General features: G+C 41.9%; 1 protein-coding gene across 1 annotated transcript in view; it reads left to right on the top strand.

The window, feature by feature from the left end:
- The window catches only part of SPAG1 (sperm associated antigen 1), a 44,056-nt gene extending 24,920 nt beyond the window's left edge, over positions 1–19,136 (top strand). Inside the window, exons 13-19 of the mRNA XM_072151491.1 lie at positions 4,311–4,463; positions 7,662–7,810; positions 9,110–9,251; positions 12,141–12,267; positions 13,647–13,793; positions 18,110–18,442; positions 18,922–19,136. Coding sequence (XP_072007592.1) covers positions 4,311–4,463; positions 7,662–7,810; positions 9,110–9,251; positions 12,141–12,267; positions 13,647–13,793; positions 18,110–18,442; positions 18,922–19,053 — 1,183 coding nt within the window. The 3' untranslated portion in view covers positions 19,054–19,136. The remainder of the gene's footprint in view (positions 1–4,310; positions 4,464–7,661; positions 7,811–9,109; positions 9,252–12,140; positions 12,268–13,646; positions 13,794–18,109; positions 18,443–18,921) is intronic.
- Positions 19,137–19,443: the final 307 nt, after the last annotated feature.

Below are 19,443 nucleotides of genomic sequence, written 5' to 3'. Positions count from 1 at the left end.
AAATGGGTAGAAGGTTTATCCTGGATTACATACAGGTCAGCGTGGGCCGGGGTCTGCTGTAAGGGTTAATGGCGGCAGTCTGTACATGTGCTGTACACAGGTGCAGGTATGTGCTCACATTCCACCTGGAGGATATCTTCCCAGTAAATAATTTGCATGTACGGTTGCTGTAATGCAGGTCGGTCTGGTTTGCCGGTTATACACCGATCATATCACTGTATTAGTATAGGGGTGACCGGCCAGGGACCCCCTATTACTTGTAATTGTAATATACTATGATAAAATATAGACAGGCTCATAGTAAATAACAAAACAAAAACCCTAATTGCCCCTACTTAGTGTAGGGTCTCTGTCATCGCCAGTAGATACAGAGAAGACAGTGACACGTGCCAATAACACAAAGTCAACACAGAGTCGCGGTATATAGAATGAGAGGAGATGCTGGATCGGGGGAATATTTATGGGTCAGTTTATTATTTTATATAAACTCCTACTACAGGTCCCTAAAATGGGATTGTTTTGTTTCCTGGTGTTAAGTGCTGTTCATCCAGGTGCCAGCAAGTGGCCCCAGAGCTTCCCAAGCATAATATAATGATACATCATTATCTGTATAGCGCCAACATACTCCACAGTGCATTACAGATCCAAATAAGACATTACACACAAGAGCTTACAATCTATGCCTCCATGTTGTCCCACTCCACTCTAAGACCCCTTGTGTGCAAAAAGAAAGACTTGGTGTCTACCTACTTAATGGTGGCCTGTGAAACTGAAGACCTTAAGGATGCAAATGACAAAGTGAATGTCTTATAATAGATTACAGACGGTGAATATTATCTCCAGTTACCAGGTATATTTCATGTGGGTATAGAGCTATAGACAACTTTCTCCTGTAACCGTAGCCACATGGGTGTCACTATAGCCCCCTATTTGGTTGCACTGTAAGCAGTGTAATGTTGTTGTAGCATGACCAAAAGTCGCTGCATAGCCCCAGGCTGCACCCTTAACACACGGCCCAAGGTGGTCCTGACAGAATTAAGTTGTGGTCCGGCCAGGTTTGACACGAACTTTAAAATTTTGTTCGGTCCAGCTACTGAACTTGGCACCGATTGCAATCGTTAACTGTTGAAATGCCGATGGCAAAGTCACCATCGGCCTTTTTGAGGAGGCCTTTTGCCACTCCCTATGACATTGGGGACTCAAATTGTCACAGAACAGTAGTAAAAGAAAAAAGGAGATTTTTCATCTCACCTATAAGTTCAATGCAGATAGCGATTCGTGGCTGCACGGACACCTGGGTTGGGGAACCAGTGAGCAACAGCAAGAGAAAGAAGTGTAGTCCAGCTTCCAACGAAAGGCAAACGTTTGAAGTAAAAAATCCACTTTATTTAGAAAAAATAACAGGATAAAAACATCATAGGACGTCCATGGAAAGGAAAACTGACGTGTTTCGGGCGAAAAAACGCCCTTAGTCGTAGCTACGACGTTGGAAGCGGGACTACACTTCTTTCTTTTACAGAACAGTAGTGATGAGCTTCTTCTTTTGGCATCAATATCTGATTGGTTGGTCCAGAAGACAATATTGCAGGTATCCTTTAACACATAATATTATAGAAGTAAAGAGATTTTACACACTGATTCTTCCCCCCCATTATTCCAGCACTACACTATATGACTGAAATAGCCAATCGGTAGCCTCAGAGGTCACATGGAGTAGTCTGGGACATTAAGTGCCGGGGCCCAGCGCTGCTGCGAGGGCCCACATAAGGCTGTACATAAGGAATCCATAGGGGGTGAGGGGGCTGTATATAAAATAACCATGAGGGGGCTGTTTGGGATGATAAACTAGGGACTAGGAGACTGTTTTAGTTTCTGAATTATTAATGCCGCCACAAGAGTTCACTGCAAAGGGATCCCCTGAGGCTCTGCTGCCCAGGGGCCAATTGAAACCTGGAGCTGACCCTGATTCCTGTGATATGCTTTCTACCCTAAATTTTTGGGTTCTTGGAAAACTACAGATTTTTTTCATCCGTCATCATAAACTGAAGAAAGTTCCATAGGGCCATGTATGGACCCTTAAGATCTGTGAAAACATACCTTTGTGTGTTTAGTAAGTAGCTGCAGGACTGTCAAAACTGATTTTTTTTGTGTGACTATCTACTGTTGACTGTGACTGTTGTGACTATCTACTGTTTGCGGGGCGTCTCTTATTTCCTGGGATGTTATATGTAACATTTTATACAACAAAGTTCTCTCTTACTACATGCAATTTGATTGCAATAGCTAATCAAACGCAGAGGATTGGAAATGGAAAGTATATTACAAAGTTGAGACCTGTTCATTGTACAAGGATTAGGGTTGACAATCCCTTTAAGGAAAAATCCTATATTTATCCGCCAGGTGCGTGGCTTACGTATGTTTGGGAGCCTGACAGCTTTGTCTGTAGATCCCAGAATCACCTGGAGTTGGAAAATTGTTGTCAGAGATGTCCCAGAATAGGGAGTCCTGTCCTCTGTGGGATTGATCGCATGACATGAAGTGTGGATTTCTGCAGAAGTCACCTGGGGACCTGCTATGAACATCAGCGATGATGCTGAATCCATCTTTTTTCCAATGCAAGAGTTTATCTACGTAATGGTTATATTATAATTATAGCACATTATATCATTAATGATATTAGAGAGTGTTCTTCCTAATGCAAGGTTGAAGGTATAAAGATGTCTCGTACCTGAAAAATGGGTGAGCCATGGTCTGTTTGGTACCGGATATCCAGGGGTGAAGAATGTAAATGATTACATAGGAGGTACGGAATTTGCTGCAGAAGTTGCATTTTTTAGAATAATCATTTATTAGCAGAATTGATGCTGATAAATTATTAGTATAATCATAAAGGGGTCTAGTGTCAGGATATGACAGACCAGAGAATTGGGTGGGGATGTGGTAGGGTCTGGGGCTAGAGATCAAGGCCGGGGGTAAAGCAACCAAATACATAGTCCTAAAGGCAAAGCAAAAGCAACATCTGGGAACAAGGTCAGGATAAGGGTCAATGTGGAGTCATAAGCACCAGGAACTAAAGTGGAGGAACCTCAATCAACAGACAAGGCTTGGCAAGACCTCTGGTTATGAGAGGCCTTCACAACATGACATCAATGTGATCTCCAACCAACCTGGCCAAATCTGATCCAGCAGAACATGGGGAAAAAGTTGTTCAGGTATCTAGAAATTGGATGCAGCCACTCTCTGGGACCGAATGCTGGACTGGGCAAGTTTTTAAAGATCTAGGTCCTCTTAACCTTTCTACAAGTGATGGTACACATGACTTTTGGAGCGAAGAAGGCCAGAAGTTTTTCCCAGACCCACTTTATCTGTGTAATCACCTGCAGGGCATAATCTATAACCTCTTATCACTACCATAAACCTTTGAAGGCCCAGTTGGCGACACTAGGGGGAGCCGAGGAGGCTTCTGAAGACAGAATTCTCATTGAAATCTATCAGAGCCATATACATCACTATGCGTTGACCTACCCCAAGATGTGCACTGAGATATGTTGGATTTACCAAGGTTTCCTTTATTCAGAATCTTTCCGCTATTACTATTTATAAATCCGTTGTATCTGAGCTTCATATCGGATCATATCAGGCTTGTGGTTCCGTGTGCTAAAGAACAGGACATATAGGCAGTTAAAAAAAGGGACTTGGATTTTTAGCTGCAGCCTGTACCGGTTTTGTAACTCACTGAAAGATGAGATTCTTATCTTTAATTTGATGTACTGCCGAACTGAACATACGGATGTCTGAAGTGAGCCTTCCCTTGCTGCCTCTAAACTTGACTCCTCTCGGGCAAAATATGACTCTTTTCTCCTTATTATTTACACTTTGGAGGAGATTTTGTTTTCTAGTTAAACACATGAGATTTCATTTTCACATTCTAGAAAAGACATTTCATACCCTACATGAGGGGGCTAGTAGTTTAATGGGGTAAAATTGGGTGACCGGTTCCCTTTAAGCCAGTTCTTGCTTACAGCACTGTGTCTTGTATATACCCAATTAGGACATAAGGATGTCATAGAGGGGATCCCCTGACCTGCCCCTGTGTTATGTGGCCACCTGTATGGGAGTAGGATATTCATGGTTATATGTCTATGAACTATGATCAGAAAAGTGCATGATAAATTATTCTAATTACTGGAAGAAAATGTGTCCCATCAAATTCACATTTATTTAATATACAAATCTTCATCGTCCTATTTTTATGTGACGATGAATCCTTCTGTTTTTCAATATTCATATGAAGTTTTTTCTCTGTATAGGGCCCTGGAGCTACAACCATTCTCCCTGAAACCGCTCCTGAGACGTGCAATGGCAAACGAGTCCCTGGAAAAGTATAGACAAGCGTATGTGGACTATAAGGTCGCCCTCCAGATAGACAGCGGGATGCAGCTGGCCAATGACAGTATCAACAGGTAGGTTATTGATGAGGTTGTGTTCAGGATATTACCACTGTCTATACTGTGCTATCATGTCAAGGTAAAGACATTGTGTGGCCACAGAGTGTATTCAAAGTTTACAGTGTTCTTTTAAAGGCTATGTTCACTTTAAGGAGCAATATTTTTGTCAGTATTGCATATATTATTATAGGTTTTAATTTATGTTCTGTCCTGTAAATGCTTTTTCTCACACTTACTGCAGCCGGATTTTTTTTTCAGGAGCACATTGATGCTCATTGTGTATCTAAGTGGTTAAAAAAACGCTCATTTAAGCCCACCAATAGGGAGTCCGATTAGAATGGTGCCTAAATGAGTGTTTCCAACCATTTAGAAAACACAGATAAGCCATACACACTGATCTGTAAGGCTGCTTCTCCTACAGAGTTCTCTGCCCAAGGGAGAACTTCTGCTGGAGAGAAACCAACCAATATTTTACAAATTGATTTTATACCATGATAGAAGCATTAAAATTGCACCAGAAAAGCGCATCTAGTTCTTTTTCAGATGAAACACATTTATGAATTTTACGTTAAAAATCAAAAAATGCTGATGATTTTCACATTCTGGTTTTAATAATGTCGCCTCTCTATATATCGTGTCCTCTTGGGCCCTTGAGTTCAGTTGTACTGTAGTTCCCAGTGCAGCCGGCAGCAAGGAGCGCCGTTGTGAATTCCTAAATATCCATCACATGTTACGATATGCAGCTTTGAAGGTTTCTTAGATTACCATTGACCTTTTACATGTTTCCTGTCAGGTCTCAGAGGCTGCAGCTTGTTTACACATACATCTCAATTCACCGGCCTCTGGGGATCCACTAGTCTCTGGGGATTTGCTACCAGTTTAGTTTCTGTATCAGGTTTACATAATTCAGAAGCGTCTTCCAAAAACTGGATTGTCATCGGAAGTGACAGATTTCGTGCTGGTTTGGGGTGAATCTACCCAAATTGCTGTGGATTTTTCTGAGGATTTGCACGAATGAAATCCACAGCGTATTACCAGAGGATGAGACTCTGCAGATCACATCCACACGCCGCAGACATTGGCTATAGGACAGTGCTGTCACTTTCCATGGAAAAGCAGATGATCACTCCATTTACATGAGATTTTCATAATAGTCAATAGGAAACAACACAGACAAATTCGCTTTTTTTTTAAAAAACATATTTCAGCAGTTTTGACTGTACAAAGCTACAGATAGTGTTGAGATTTTGCCCTGGAGATCTGTGTCATCATACCTTTTGTATGTGTTATAAGTAGAGACTGGACTGTGAAAAGTAAAGGTGTAATCCAGCTTTGCAGTTTTTGCAAGGGCTCTGGGCGGGGCTTTCAGCCTGAAGAGCTTCCTGCTATTTGCACTGCTCTGTTCTACAGCCCCTCCCCTCTGCTATGAGTAAGAGCTGTATCAGGATTTGGTTGGATACCAACAGCAATTACTCAGAGTAGAGGGTTGGAGCTGTGGAAATCTTTTCAGGTGCAAAGCACATAGAAAGGTATGGTTACATAGATCTCCAGGGCTTACACCTAGTACTATCTGCAGTTTATTATGGTCAAAACTGATAACACATTCCATTTAGGTGTAGAAAATCCTCCCCATCCATAGCCTTCTCTGCTGTGGTTTAAGGTTTTCTCTGTCCATTTTTGGTTTCCTCTTCTTCTTTTTTTTTCTTTCTTGCTTTACAAATACATTTTTGCATATGATGCCTATAATTATTGCATATGACACCATATAAGACCAGATGGATAGATATAAAGGGACCTTTCCAAAAGTAGGATATAGATAATAGAGGGACAGACCTCGCACAAGGGGTAGTAACGTCAGATGGAGGAATGTGTAAAACAGATTTTGCTCACCTGGAAATGTTATGCTGCTTGGGTATAGGAGAAGAATGTTGTAATGACTCCTGCGGCCATTGTGGTACGCTAGGGCAGTGATGGCTAACCTAGGGCAGTGGTGCCAGAGGTGGCACTCGGAGCCCTTTCTGTGGGCACTCAGGCCATCACCAGAGATGACTCCAGGTATCTTCCTGCAGTCCCAGACAGCCCAGGACTTGTTGTGCACAGAGCTATTTTAAAGTGACAGCTGTACCTGGGACTATTTTCTGCTTTATTGGTGTCCTCAGAGCACTGGTATCAATGTAAGCTGTGACAGAGAAGGGAGTATAAATCACAAATTACATTTCTGTGTTGGCACTTTGCGATAAATAAGTGGGTCTTTGTTGTAGTTTGGGCACTCGGCCTCTAAAAGGTTCGCCATCACTGCGCTAGGGTTTACTACCACTCGTAATGTGGAGTCTATCTTACGTTGTGCTGTGTTTCTATCTGGCACTTCACATTATAAAACTGGGTGACAGTGAAGGTTAGGGTTGCATAATTTGCTGATAATACAATAGTATTGCCGCCAGTTATGGCTGTGGGTATAACACTGACGGCCTTCGTAGTAGCGACCTGTGTCTTATCAAGTAACCAAACAAAATATATTTTTCACCAATTAAAGTATTCCTTTTGGTCACACAAAATACATTTACACAAATAGCTCTGCTACATCCGTACATTTACACGCACAGCCCTGCTACATCCATTCATTCACAGACACAGCTCAGATATACACACACAAGAACAGAAATAGGAACACACTCCGCACTGCTTTACACAGAAAATAAGAACACACTGGGCACTTCCACATACGCTGAGTTCTGCTATGCACACAGAAACACACACACAGCTTTGCTACACACACACACAAGGAACATAATGGGCACGTATTTTCCCACAGCTGTTTATAATATTAAACCTGAGCTCTGATTGGTTGCCCTGATGGGCAACTAGAGACTTTTACCTGAGATACCTCTAATAAAACTCCCCCATAATGTTTATGTAAATGAGGCAGGTAATAATCCATAGATTTGTCTATTTTATACAGTGTTTGTTTTTTTTTGTATTTAAAGGGATATTTTGGTAACTACTGGTTATTCCCTGTATGGTAAATAAAGGGTATTGTTGGAGGATACACATCTAGGACCACCAGATCTGAAAAGCAGCTCAGTAGTGGTGAATGAAGCAGTATATAATATATGTGAGAAATGGTTTTCATTGGTTTTGCACGGTAGCGGGAATGTTATGGGTGATTTAGATACCATCTTGTACTGACTGTTCTCTTTGTATCTTTCCAAACAGAATTACAAAAACCTTAATTGATTTGGACGGCCCAAACTGGAGAACGAAACTTCCCCCTATCCCATCAGTGCCTGTATCCACCCAGCAGCCACAGCACCAGCAAGAAAACATGGCCGCCGCAAATAGTCCCCACACAGAGAGCCATACAGGTATGAGGCAATGCCACTACACTGTGAGGAATACATGTCAGGTTGTGGAACACCACATTTACACAATAATTTGTCACTTTTTGCTATATAGCATGTTGGGCGGTAATGTTTCCTGCGCTGGAGGACCTTCCTGTCTTCTTTATTACAATGGACACACTTGTAATGATGGATTTCCTCAATGGGGGCTCTTTAAGGAAACCGAACACCTACTGCCAGATTCCCCAATAGATGATAGCAGATCACTGGCTTCCCATATTGAGGACTCTTTTCTATTTTATTTCATTGAATAGTTTAGGTGGTAATAGTAAACTTTGTAATAGTCCCATTACAGCAAATGAATGTCATTGTTTGTATAGTAAAAAGTTACACAAATTTCCAATATACTTTCCGTATCAATTCCTCATGGTTTTCTAGATCTCTGCTTGCTGTCCTTCTATAGAAAGTTTCTATATTACTTCCAGTGAACAGAAATCTGATCATGGTCACACAGGTGCACGGCTCGTTATATCACACGGCTCTGATTACTCTCTGTGATATAACGAGCCGTGCACCTGTGTGACCATGGTCAGATTTCTGTCCACTGGAAGTAAACATAGAAGCTTTCTATATAAGGACAGCAAGCAGAGATCTAGAAAGCAGTGATGAATTGATACAGAAAGTAGATTGGAAAGTTGTATAACTTTTTATTATACAAACAATAAGATTCTTTTGCTGTAATGGGAATAATACCCCTTGTAATAAATAAAGCAGCTTCTATGTCTTATTTCTGCTTCTTTCTCCTGTAGTGAGCTGCCTATCTGAAAACTTTCTGAGGTCCCTTAACTTCAGACTGATAAGGAGACTAATGATTAACTTTTTACACACTTGGGGAATATTTCAATTGATGATCCATCTCTCTGATGAGACTAGACTATCCAGGAACTGTCTGTAAGGAATGAAAGGGAACCTGTCAGGAAGATTTGGGACACTAAACCATCTGTCCATAAGGATGGTTTAGTGCCCAGTGCATAAGTTAATTTTTTTACATTTTCCCCACATACAGTCCTCATACAAGTCGATTTGGGACCCTAAGCCACAGGTCTATTAGGACCTGTAGTTGGTTCAGGGTCACAAATCGACCAGACAGGTTCTCTTTAATTCATTAGACACTTTATCCGTCTCTTTTACCTCTCTGCTGTCAGTGGATACAGACATAAACTACTGAAATAAGGAAGACAGTCAGAGGAAAGAGGACACAGGAACAGATTTATTTGAATATTAATTGATATTCCGTTCTACGTAACATTCATTCTATTGCAGGTAAAACTGCGGAGGAGAGGTTCTTGTCTCTGAAACAGGAGGGGAACGACTATGTGAAGAGCAGTCAGTATAAAGAAGCAGAGAGGAAATACACGGAGTGTCTGCAGCTAAAACCGGAGGAATGTTCCATCTTCACCAATAGGTGAGGAGCGTGTGTGATCACATCCTGTGTGTCTATCACTGCCGTCACAAACCTACAGCTCTAATAGAAGGGGAATATTGTAAATTGGGGCAATGGTGTCATCAGTCTGTGAAGCTTATGCGTTATATGTTTCCTAATTATTCCTAGTGCTATAGGTCTTTAGCATGTATTAGCAGTATATATAATACTATACAATATATATAATATAGAAGGTTGGACCCATAGTATAGGTGATGGGTGGAGGTATAACACCCAGCACTGCCGCCTGTCCGCTGTTGGACAACATGGTCGGATCCTGAGGAAGACCACTGCATCTGCTGTGTTGTGATCATCCTGGCTCACCTAAAGGAAATCTACCATTTTATTCTATGCATTATGAACCAAACATACCTTGAAAATGCTGTAGCTTCACTGATGCAGAAACATATCTTGTTTAATCCCTGAACTGAGTGGTTTTGCTGAAAAAACAATAATAAAAATATGACAATGAGGCTCTGTCGCTCCTGTGGCTGCCCTGGCGCTTCTCCTCTTACCCTAATTATACACAGCTCCAGCCTTGTCCTGCCCAGCATAAGCCAAGAATATGTCATCACTGTGTTGTCCCTGACAGGCAGAAGTAATCAATCGCTGCACCATCCCCCAGCTGCTGTGTATGAGTCATCCAGCTCAGGTTGATTAGTCCTGTCTGGACAGTTCAGGAAGCTGCGTGTAATGTGTTCATGTGCAGTTCAGGGATTAAACAAGATATGTTTCTGCATCAGTGTGGCTACAGCATTTTTAAGGTATGTTTGGTTCACAATGCATGAAAACAAACGGTAGGTTTGGAATGTCTAAGCATAACCAGATGATTTAGAGATTGTTTTCTGGTGACACATTGTACTTCATGTTTGTGGTAAAACTGCAGTGATAAGTTTTGGGTTTCATTCTGAAAAAAAAAGGAAATTTGGCAAAATTCTGAAAAATATGTTCTGCTTTCTTGACAGATAGTCTGACCAATAGCTTCATAACTAACATTTCCCTAATGTCTGCTTTATGTTTCCATTAGTTTTTTTATCCTTCCTCTCATTTTTCTGGGATGTTATGAGGCTTAGAAATCGAGGTGCGATTTTTCTCATTTTCAAGACGTTTTGAGGGACAATTCAGCTTTCAAGTGACTTTGAGAGGCCTAAATAATAGTAAAACCCTATAAATATAAACACTGCCACAGCTGGTTGAGGGCTTAATTTTTGCAAAAAGAGTTGTTCTTTTCAGTGGTGACATTTTTATTGCTTTTTTAAAAAAAAAAAAAAACGGACGTGGTAATACCAAATACAGTATTTAGGGTATTTTTGTGTTTTTATGTTTTTTATACTTGATTTGGTTTTTATATGTAAATGTGGTGAAGAAGGAGGCTTTTTCTTTAATTATTTACTTTTATTATAATTTTTTTTATTATAAAAATTATTTTTACTTTTAAATGTTAGAATTTTTTCAGACTTGGGCTTGCACAAGTGTTCGTCTGATCGCTTCTTCAAGCCCGTACACACTGTAATGTAAGTAACTGAGCATGCTCGGGCAGAACCCAGCGTGCAGGGACCCGGCAGCCTTGGGACACACACCGGACTCCGGGGCTGCTGCAGGATGTATGGGGGGAATCCACTTACATACATGGTCACTACTCTGATCCCGGCGATAACACCCAGGAGCAGAGGTTTTTCGATCCTGGGAGACACAGCCTGGCACCGGCACTTGCATTACCAGATATCCTGCAATATTTTTCTGACATGCCGCCTTAGAAATGTGCTGCATTAGAAGAAGCACACTTAATGATCGCCATAAAAAGACAATACAGCACATTAATTAACCCCATAATGATCTCATATCATGTTTTTAAATCTACCATCAAAGTCCATCATGATAAACCAGGGACACTTACCCATAGATCCAAGCACCGTGACTGTGGTAATCTTCTTATATTTGATATCCATGGAGGGGCTTTGGTAAGACACTCAGGAGCCTTTCTGCCTCCGTAGCATAATTTTAAAATTTGATTTTTGAAGGAGGGAGGCCATGGTGAACAAATATGCCCGGATCTACAAGTAAGTGCCCCTGCTTTATCGTGATGGATTTTTCATGGTGGATTTTCTGTAATAGGAACAGCGCCTGCAGTGAGTCTGTACTACCACTACACAGGGGACGGAGCTGTAGTGTCAAACAGTTGATCTGCCAGGTTTAAGGTGTAGCAGGCACCTATAGATAACCTCTCCTCAGAGTTGGTTATTAATTGTTTTTGGCCAGACGATGTGCATAGCAAACTGAGCTGAGTGTGCATGTCTACATTACGGGTCAGGAGGAACTGCTTTTGGGCGAATAATTGTTTGCCAAACCGTTACCTAATGAAGCCACAAGATCTTCATCTTCTAAGGAGGAAATACAACTGGAAATACCCTACGGATTTGTTATCAAATGCTAAAAACTTTTTCTTTAACCTCAATGCATTTTTATGTAAATTAGTTCAAAGTTCTGTTTTTATAGGGGTGAAAGTTCTTATTCCACTTCCTTCAAATTACCGTTTCCCTGAGAGTTTAAGGTGTTTTCCACGACTTGTATAAGACCCTACAATGTCAGATTATAACCACATTACAAGTCAAACAACTTTCTGCAATAGTTTTTACCTTTTACCTTTTTGAATGATGTCACCGATTTATCAATTTATTAACACTTTCCTGGGAAATACAGTACAGAAACGTCTCTATATAAAAGATGTAATAATAGATTCAACTACATTCTAGCTAACATCTAAGACTAAAAATAAAATGTTGTGTTTGTTGATTATATTTAGGAGCGCTGTGTGAGCACTGACCACGCTCCCGACAAATATTGTGTTTGAACGAACATTTTGTTTTGCAGAGCCCTGTGCTACTTGAAGCTGTGTCAGTATGAGAAGGCCAGACAGGACTGTGAATGTGCCCTGGAGATGGACGGTGCCAATATTAAAGCCTTGTACAGGCGGGCGCAGGCCTACAAGGGATTAGAGGTAAATGCGGGGGGTATTAGCTAACAAAACATTACCACACGGCTGCCCCAGCATTTCTGCCACACAAGCAAAGTCACTTTCTCTCCTGGTTTAGTCATGTCTGAGCCGATGGTGACACAGCCGGGCGTGGCTGCGGAGAGTATCCAGACACGGAGTAAGAAGGTGTCACCCAGAGGAGTCACCTTGTGCACCCCTGACTACATGCACTCTGCTCCGCCTGCCATGTCCAGCTGGAACAACTACTGGAATCACTGAGCTATAAACTCAGGTTATTGTAAAGTGTCAGAATGTTGCCAGGTTGTAGGACTTTTTTCCCTGAATTTGGGGAGAAGCTTGTTGGTACCCTGGTTTAACCCTTTAATGGCCAGGTTGGAAAAAACGGAACTTTTTTTATCACAATATTTGTGTAATATTCTTGTGAAGTTTTGTGTTCATGTGGTCAGGGGTTCTGTTTCGTGTGTCTGTAATTTGTTGACTGAACTTAAACTGAAGTTAACTCTTTCTGGATTCTGGCACTTTAGCTTTAATTAAAAATTTAGCACCGTTTACCATATGGCATAAACAACATGTGACTTTATTCTGTGGGTCAGTATAATTCAGGTGATACCTAAATTATATGTGTATATATATATATATGTATTTTTGCTAGTAATGAAAACACTCATTGAGGGCTATTTTTTTTTTTTGCATGATGAGATGTCATTTTCATTGGTACTTTTGGGGGCAATGTTCGCCTTTCTGATCACTTTTTATAAAGTTTATTTTTTTATTTTTCTACCGTCATAATCCACCATGGTAAACAAGGGCACCATGACTTTGATAATCTTATAAAATTTGTTATTTATGGCCTACTTACTTCTAAAATCAACTTTTATAATTATGCTATTTAGCCAGTAGGGCTCTGGGGGTGTTACCAGATCCGCTTTGTGCTGCAGTTTTACAGGCTGTTGCAGGAGCACTTCCCCCTCTCACTGTGTGCTGAAACTTCCACTTCTGCTGTGAGATTATCATCAGGCAAAGGGAGGGGGGAAGTACCTGGAGAGCAGGAGGGAGAGAAACAGTGTGACAGCCTGTGAAGCTACAACATGGAGGGCTCTGGTAACACTTCCCCCAGAGTCCTTCTGGCTCATATGCATAATTTTAAAAATTGATTTTAGAAGGAAGGAGGCCATGGATAACAAGAAGAAAATTACCACAGTCCTGGTGCCTGGGTCTATGAGTAAGTGCCCCTGATTGTTCATGATTTTTTGGGTAGATTTCCTTTAAGGTTAACAGGAGATCGCTGTAGACACACTGCATAAGACGTCGATGCAGAGTCAGTAATAAACCAAAACCATTTCATGTCTCCAAGAGCCGTTTCTCTTATTTCTCCTTTTTAGAAATACCAGGATTGTGCCAATGATCTCCGAAAACTCCTCACACTGGATTCAGGCGTCGCGGAGGCAAAATCTCTACTGGCAGAAATTACCCCCTTCTTATCAAACAATGGGGAAGAAAAGCAAAGGAAGAAGATCCTGATAGAAGAGGTAGAGTCTTGGTGTAACGTATACCTTTACACTGCTGCTATAACCTCTTCTAGTACATTGAGTCTTCAGTTTTCACCTCTTTTACCCGTTGAAGGGATAAAGGTCCGGTCTGACTAAGGCTGGTTGCCTGCGAGTGGTTGTTTTCAGACAGGTCCATTCCATGTTTGCACAGGATTTACTGGGCCGAACCTTGAATCCCTGCACAAACATGACCTAAACGTAGAATAAGACCCATGGATAGCTTGTAACCTGCGTGTCGATGTCCGTGTAGCAATCTATTACAGCCAGTCCCCGGGTTACGTACAAGATGGGGTCCGGAGGTTTGTTCTTAAGTTGAATTTGTATGTAAGTCGAAACTGTATATTTTATAATTGTAGATCCAGACAAAAAAATTTTTGGCCCCAGTGACAATTGGAGATTAAAACTTTTTTGCTGGATTATCAATAATTTACAGACACCATACAGCTGATTATTGCAGCCTGGGACTATAGTAAAGCATTCAGAAAGCTTCACCAGAGGTCAGAGGGGTCTGTCTGTAACTATGGGTTGTCTGTAAGTCGGGTGTCCTTAAGTAGGGGACCGTCTGTACCAGTGGCGTACCGACCGCGGTCGCAGCGGTCGCCATTGAGACCGGGCCCATCGGACGGGGGGGCCCGGACGACCATCTCGATACGACCATCTCGGTCGATACGCCACTGGCAGTCGGGCAGGGGCCTCCGTCCTTCCGGACAGGAAGCTCCTGCCCGTCACTGAATAGTGCTCGATGCGGCAGTAAGCGGCCGCTCAAGCACTATTACTGGAGCGATGTGGCCGGAAGACAACCCCGGCGCACATCGCTCGCGGCATTGCCCGCGGCAAGAAGATAGAAGACGCGGGACCCGCTGCCAGAGGTGAGTATAGGTTTTTTTTTTAATGGGGCTTATTTTATAAAATCATTAATTTGATCTGATAACTCATTGGGGGGGGGGGGATGTAATAATTCATTGTGTGGGGGGAGAGATTGTAATAATTAATTGTGGGGGGGGGGAGAATATGTAATAATTCATTGTGGGGGGGATATACTATTTAATAATTCATTGTGGGGGGTAGAATATGTAATATGCATACCTCCCTGCGCCGGCTATAAAGTTTAAAAAGTGTTTTAAACCGTGATACCGCGGTTTAAAACACTAACTAAAATAAGCTCCGGCACCAGCTCACCCTGAGCTGGTGCCCGGTATTTCCTTCGTATACCTGCCACTTCAAGTGGTAGGTTTCCTTTAATTGTGGGGGGAGAGTATATTTAATTCATTGTGGGGGGCAGAATATGTAATAATTCATTGTGGGGGGGCAGAATATGTAATAATTCATTGTGGGGGGGCAGAATATGTAATAATTCATTGTGGGGGGGGGGTAGAATATGTAATAATTCATTGTGGGGGGGGGGTAGAATATGTAATAATTCATTGTGGGGGGCAGAATATGTAATAATTCATTGTGGGGGGGGGGGTAGAATATGTAATAATTCATTGTGGGGGGGCAGAATATGTAATTATTCATTGTGGGGGGGGAGAGAATATGTAATAATTAATCGTGGGGGGCAGAATATGTAATAATCACTGAAATATCGGTTAGCAGAAAGGGTTTTGAGGTTTTTTTTTTTTAGGTATAGTTGGGGAGGGGGGGGGGGGGGGCCCATTAGGAATTTTGTCCCGGGGCCCAGTGGACTCTAGTTACGCCACTGGTCCAGTTTAAATAGAAATTATGAAATATGCTAAATCATAATAATAATCATCTACAAATTGTAAAAAGATATCTTGTCATATAGACAATGATGAGAAGGAAGTCTTCAGCTGTATGTCAGACTTGGGCTCAGTTCACACCTGTGTCTGGGCTCTGTTATATTTTCCGTTTTAGGAAAGAGAGAAAAAACTGAATGTTCCTGGTTCCCCATAGACTTTATTGTAGCTTCCATAAGGGGTCCATTACTTATAGTTGGGGGTAATGACGCTATTTTTTTCTGGCGGACACAGGTGTGAGCTGAGCCTGAGTTCTCATCTGTTCCTATAAGACAATATTTTGGTTTCTTCACTTTTCCTGTGACCTTATTGTGAGAAGTGAGTGGCACAAGTCTAATCCGCAGCAGAGGTGACGGTAAATAATTAATCGACCTCTGACCTCACAAATAGGTTTATTCTGGAGCTGATTGGATCAATGCTGAGAATAGTAATTGCAGGACCTGTGCTTCTGCCCTGAGAGGCTCGTGTGAGGTCAGACGTGTTATCTGAGGTCTCTGGTCTGTCACTGCCACATGCTGCTCCCTGCACCATTCTCATACCTGCTACTACTACTACTAATGTTACTACTGCAACGGTTGCTACTGCTACTACTACTAATATTGTTACTACTGCTACTACTGCTACTCTTATTACTACTGCAACGGTTGCTACTGCTACTTCTAATACTCTTATTATTACTACTGCTACTACTAATACTCTTATTACTACTGCTATTACGACTAATACTCTTATTACTACTGCTACTACTAATACTCTTATTACTACTACTACTGTTACTACGGTTACTACTGCTACTACTAATACTCTTATTACTACTGCTGCTACTACTAATACTGTTGCTACTACTAATACTCTAATTACTACTGCTACTACTACTAATACTGTTACTACTACTAATACTCTTATTACTACTGCTACTACTACTAATACTCTTACTACGGTTACTACTGCTACTAAAACTGCCACTACAACTGCTGCTGCTGCTACTACTCTTGCCAGTGCTGCTCCTACTACTACAGTACTACTACGGTTACTACTGCTACTACTACCACTGTTACTGCTATTACTGCTTCTGCAGCTGCTGCTACCACTACTGCCACTACTACTGTTACCAGTGCTGTTACTACTGCTTCTAAAGCTGAGACAGCTTTGGGCCCTGGGCTGTGTGAAAATTGTTGGCCATTACAAGTCTAACTATTTAAAGGCATTTACTTCCTTCATATGATAATAGAATTAAGCTACTTGGGAAAGGAGGGGGTCCCCTTTTAGCCCTGCAGTTTGAGGACCTATGGAGGATCTTCAAAGGTCCTGGAAGGACCCTTGTATATATTTGTGTTAAGAGATGTCATGGCTGCAGGGCTTTCTCTTTATTATCTCTAAAGGGCAGTCTCAAGCTTGGCAATTGTTTCAGGTGGTCCTGGGCCCCCTAGAAGGCTTGTGCCCCAGTCAGCCGCCCAAACCACCTATATTATAATCCACTATTGGCTACTACAACTGCTGCTGCTACTACTACTATTACCACTACTGCCACTACTATTGTTTCTACAACTGTTACTACTGCTACTACTACTACAACTGCTACTATTACCACTACTACCACTACTATTGTTTCTACAACTGTTACTACTACTACTACAACTGCTACTATTACCACTACTACCACTACTATTGTTTCTACAACTGTTACTACTACTACTACAACTGCTACTATTACCACTACTGTTGCTACTCCTGCCCCTAATACTGTTACTACTAATGTCCCTAATACTGTTACTACTGCCCCTAATACTGTTACTATTACTGCCCTTAATACTGTTACTACTACTGTCCCTAATACTGTTACTACTGTCCCTAATACTGTTACTATTACTGCCCTTAATACTGTTACTATTACTGTCCCTAAAACTGTTACTATTACTGCCCCTAATACTGTTACTACTGTCCCTAATACTGTTACTACAGTCCCTAATACTGTTACTATTACTGCCCTTAATACTGTTACTACTACTGTCCCTAATACTGTTACTACTGTCCCTAATACTGTTACTACTGTCCCTAATACTGTTACTATTACTGCCCTTAATACTGTTACTACTACTGTCCCTAATACTGTTACTATTACTGCCCCTAATACTGTTACTACTGTCCCTAATACTGTTACTAATGTCCCTAATACTGTTACTATTACTGTTACTATTACTGCCCCTAATACTGTTACTATTACTGTCCCTAATACTGTTACTATTACTGCCCTTAATACTGTTACTACTACTGTCCCTAATACTGTTACTATTACTGCCCCTATTACTGTTACTACTACTGTCCCTAATACTGTTACTACTGCCCTTAATACTGTTACTACTACTGTGGCTACTACTACAGCTGCTGGGAAATCTGTGTAACCGCTATGTAGAAGACCTATGTTTCCTGGGAGTCGTGAAGGACCAGGACTGTATACACCAGACGCAGTGATGAAGTGTGCGGGCCCCGGGGTGTCACACCCAGGACTAAGCTGTGAATTATTCATGTGTTTTGTAGGTGGATGAGGAGGAGAAAACATCCGATCACACAAATGTCAATGGACATGGAAACAACGAGAGGAAGACAGGGGGCGCTCACATCACAAAGCCCAGCAACGCCCTGGAGTTTGAACAATTGATGAATGGGATGAGGGCAGAGAAGGACCAGAGAAGTTGTGCCCAGTTATTGTCTCTCATAGACCCCAAGGACTTGCCAATGTTCCTCAGCAACAAGCTGGACGCAGAGACTCTCCTGCTGATAGTCGACTCCCTGAGGCAGCACGTCCTGGAGAGGGACCCTGCCCGGGTGTACCAGCACCTGGCGCACCTCAGCTCCGCACAACGATTCTCGGTAAGATCCCCTCAATAACTACACTTGTGACCCCTCGAGGTGAAAGGGTGAGGGGTAGGAGCCTTTTTGGGTCACCAGTAAATGCGTTGACATAGATTGTGGATATTGTCATATTATGATAGGTTTTTCTGCTCATTAGATTTATCATTGTGGGTCTTCCTTCTTGTAAAAACTTGTGAACAAAAAGTTGGATGAAGGCAAAAAAAAAAAAAGAGAAGAATGTGATAAATGTGCCCTATGCTTTGACTGTGTGTATCTCGGTATCTGTAGCTCCCAAAACCACAAGCCTGATGCAGTCTGAAAGTTTAGATTCACATGTTTTTAATGAAACCAGAACCATGTTATATTTGCTATAGAGTCCAAGTCAGAACTGACTCTCCCCTTCCAGCCTCTAAAAGTGACTCATCTGCAGCAAAGGTGACTTTTCTCTGCTCCTTTGCGTATGACTTTGGTGCTGAATTTGCTTTTCTTCTTCCCAGGTGGTTGTTTTACTACTCAACAAGGAAGAAAAAGACCAAGTCCAAAGTGTCCTCACGACTCTGTCGGGGACGGAGAACGAGAACTTTGACCAAGACGCCATATCCGACCTCACAAAGAAATACGGACTCTGAACTCTTGATCCTTGGGGTTATGTGCACGGTTTGATTGATCATATCATTAGGGAACGATAAACTATGCAAATTGTAACATCTCAGCTCAGCGATCACCTATGCAGCATGACGGTCAATGTGCTCTTCCTTCTCCTAGCAGGTGGCGCCCCCTGCAGGAGAGAAGCGTCAGTGTAAGCCATGGCTTCCCCACTGATCCTGCATCTATGCACTATGTCCAATGACTTTAATGATAAAACATATCTGGTAATTATGATGAATAATTACCCCTCCCCTCAGTGTCATATAAGTAACAAGGAGGCCCGGACTGTCCGGATCTGGGTAAACCATGATAAATGGCTGTGGGTCGGGTGCTGCGGCACATGCAGATGCTCTGTGTACTCGTGTTTTGTG

This window comes from Engystomops pustulosus, chromosome 5, assembly GCF_040894005.1.
Source record: "Engystomops pustulosus chromosome 5, aEngPut4.maternal, whole genome shotgun sequence".
Lineage (NCBI taxonomy): Eukaryota > Metazoa > Chordata > Amphibia > Anura > Leptodactylidae > Engystomops > Engystomops pustulosus.
This window is presented reverse-complemented; position numbering and strand designations above follow the sequence as displayed.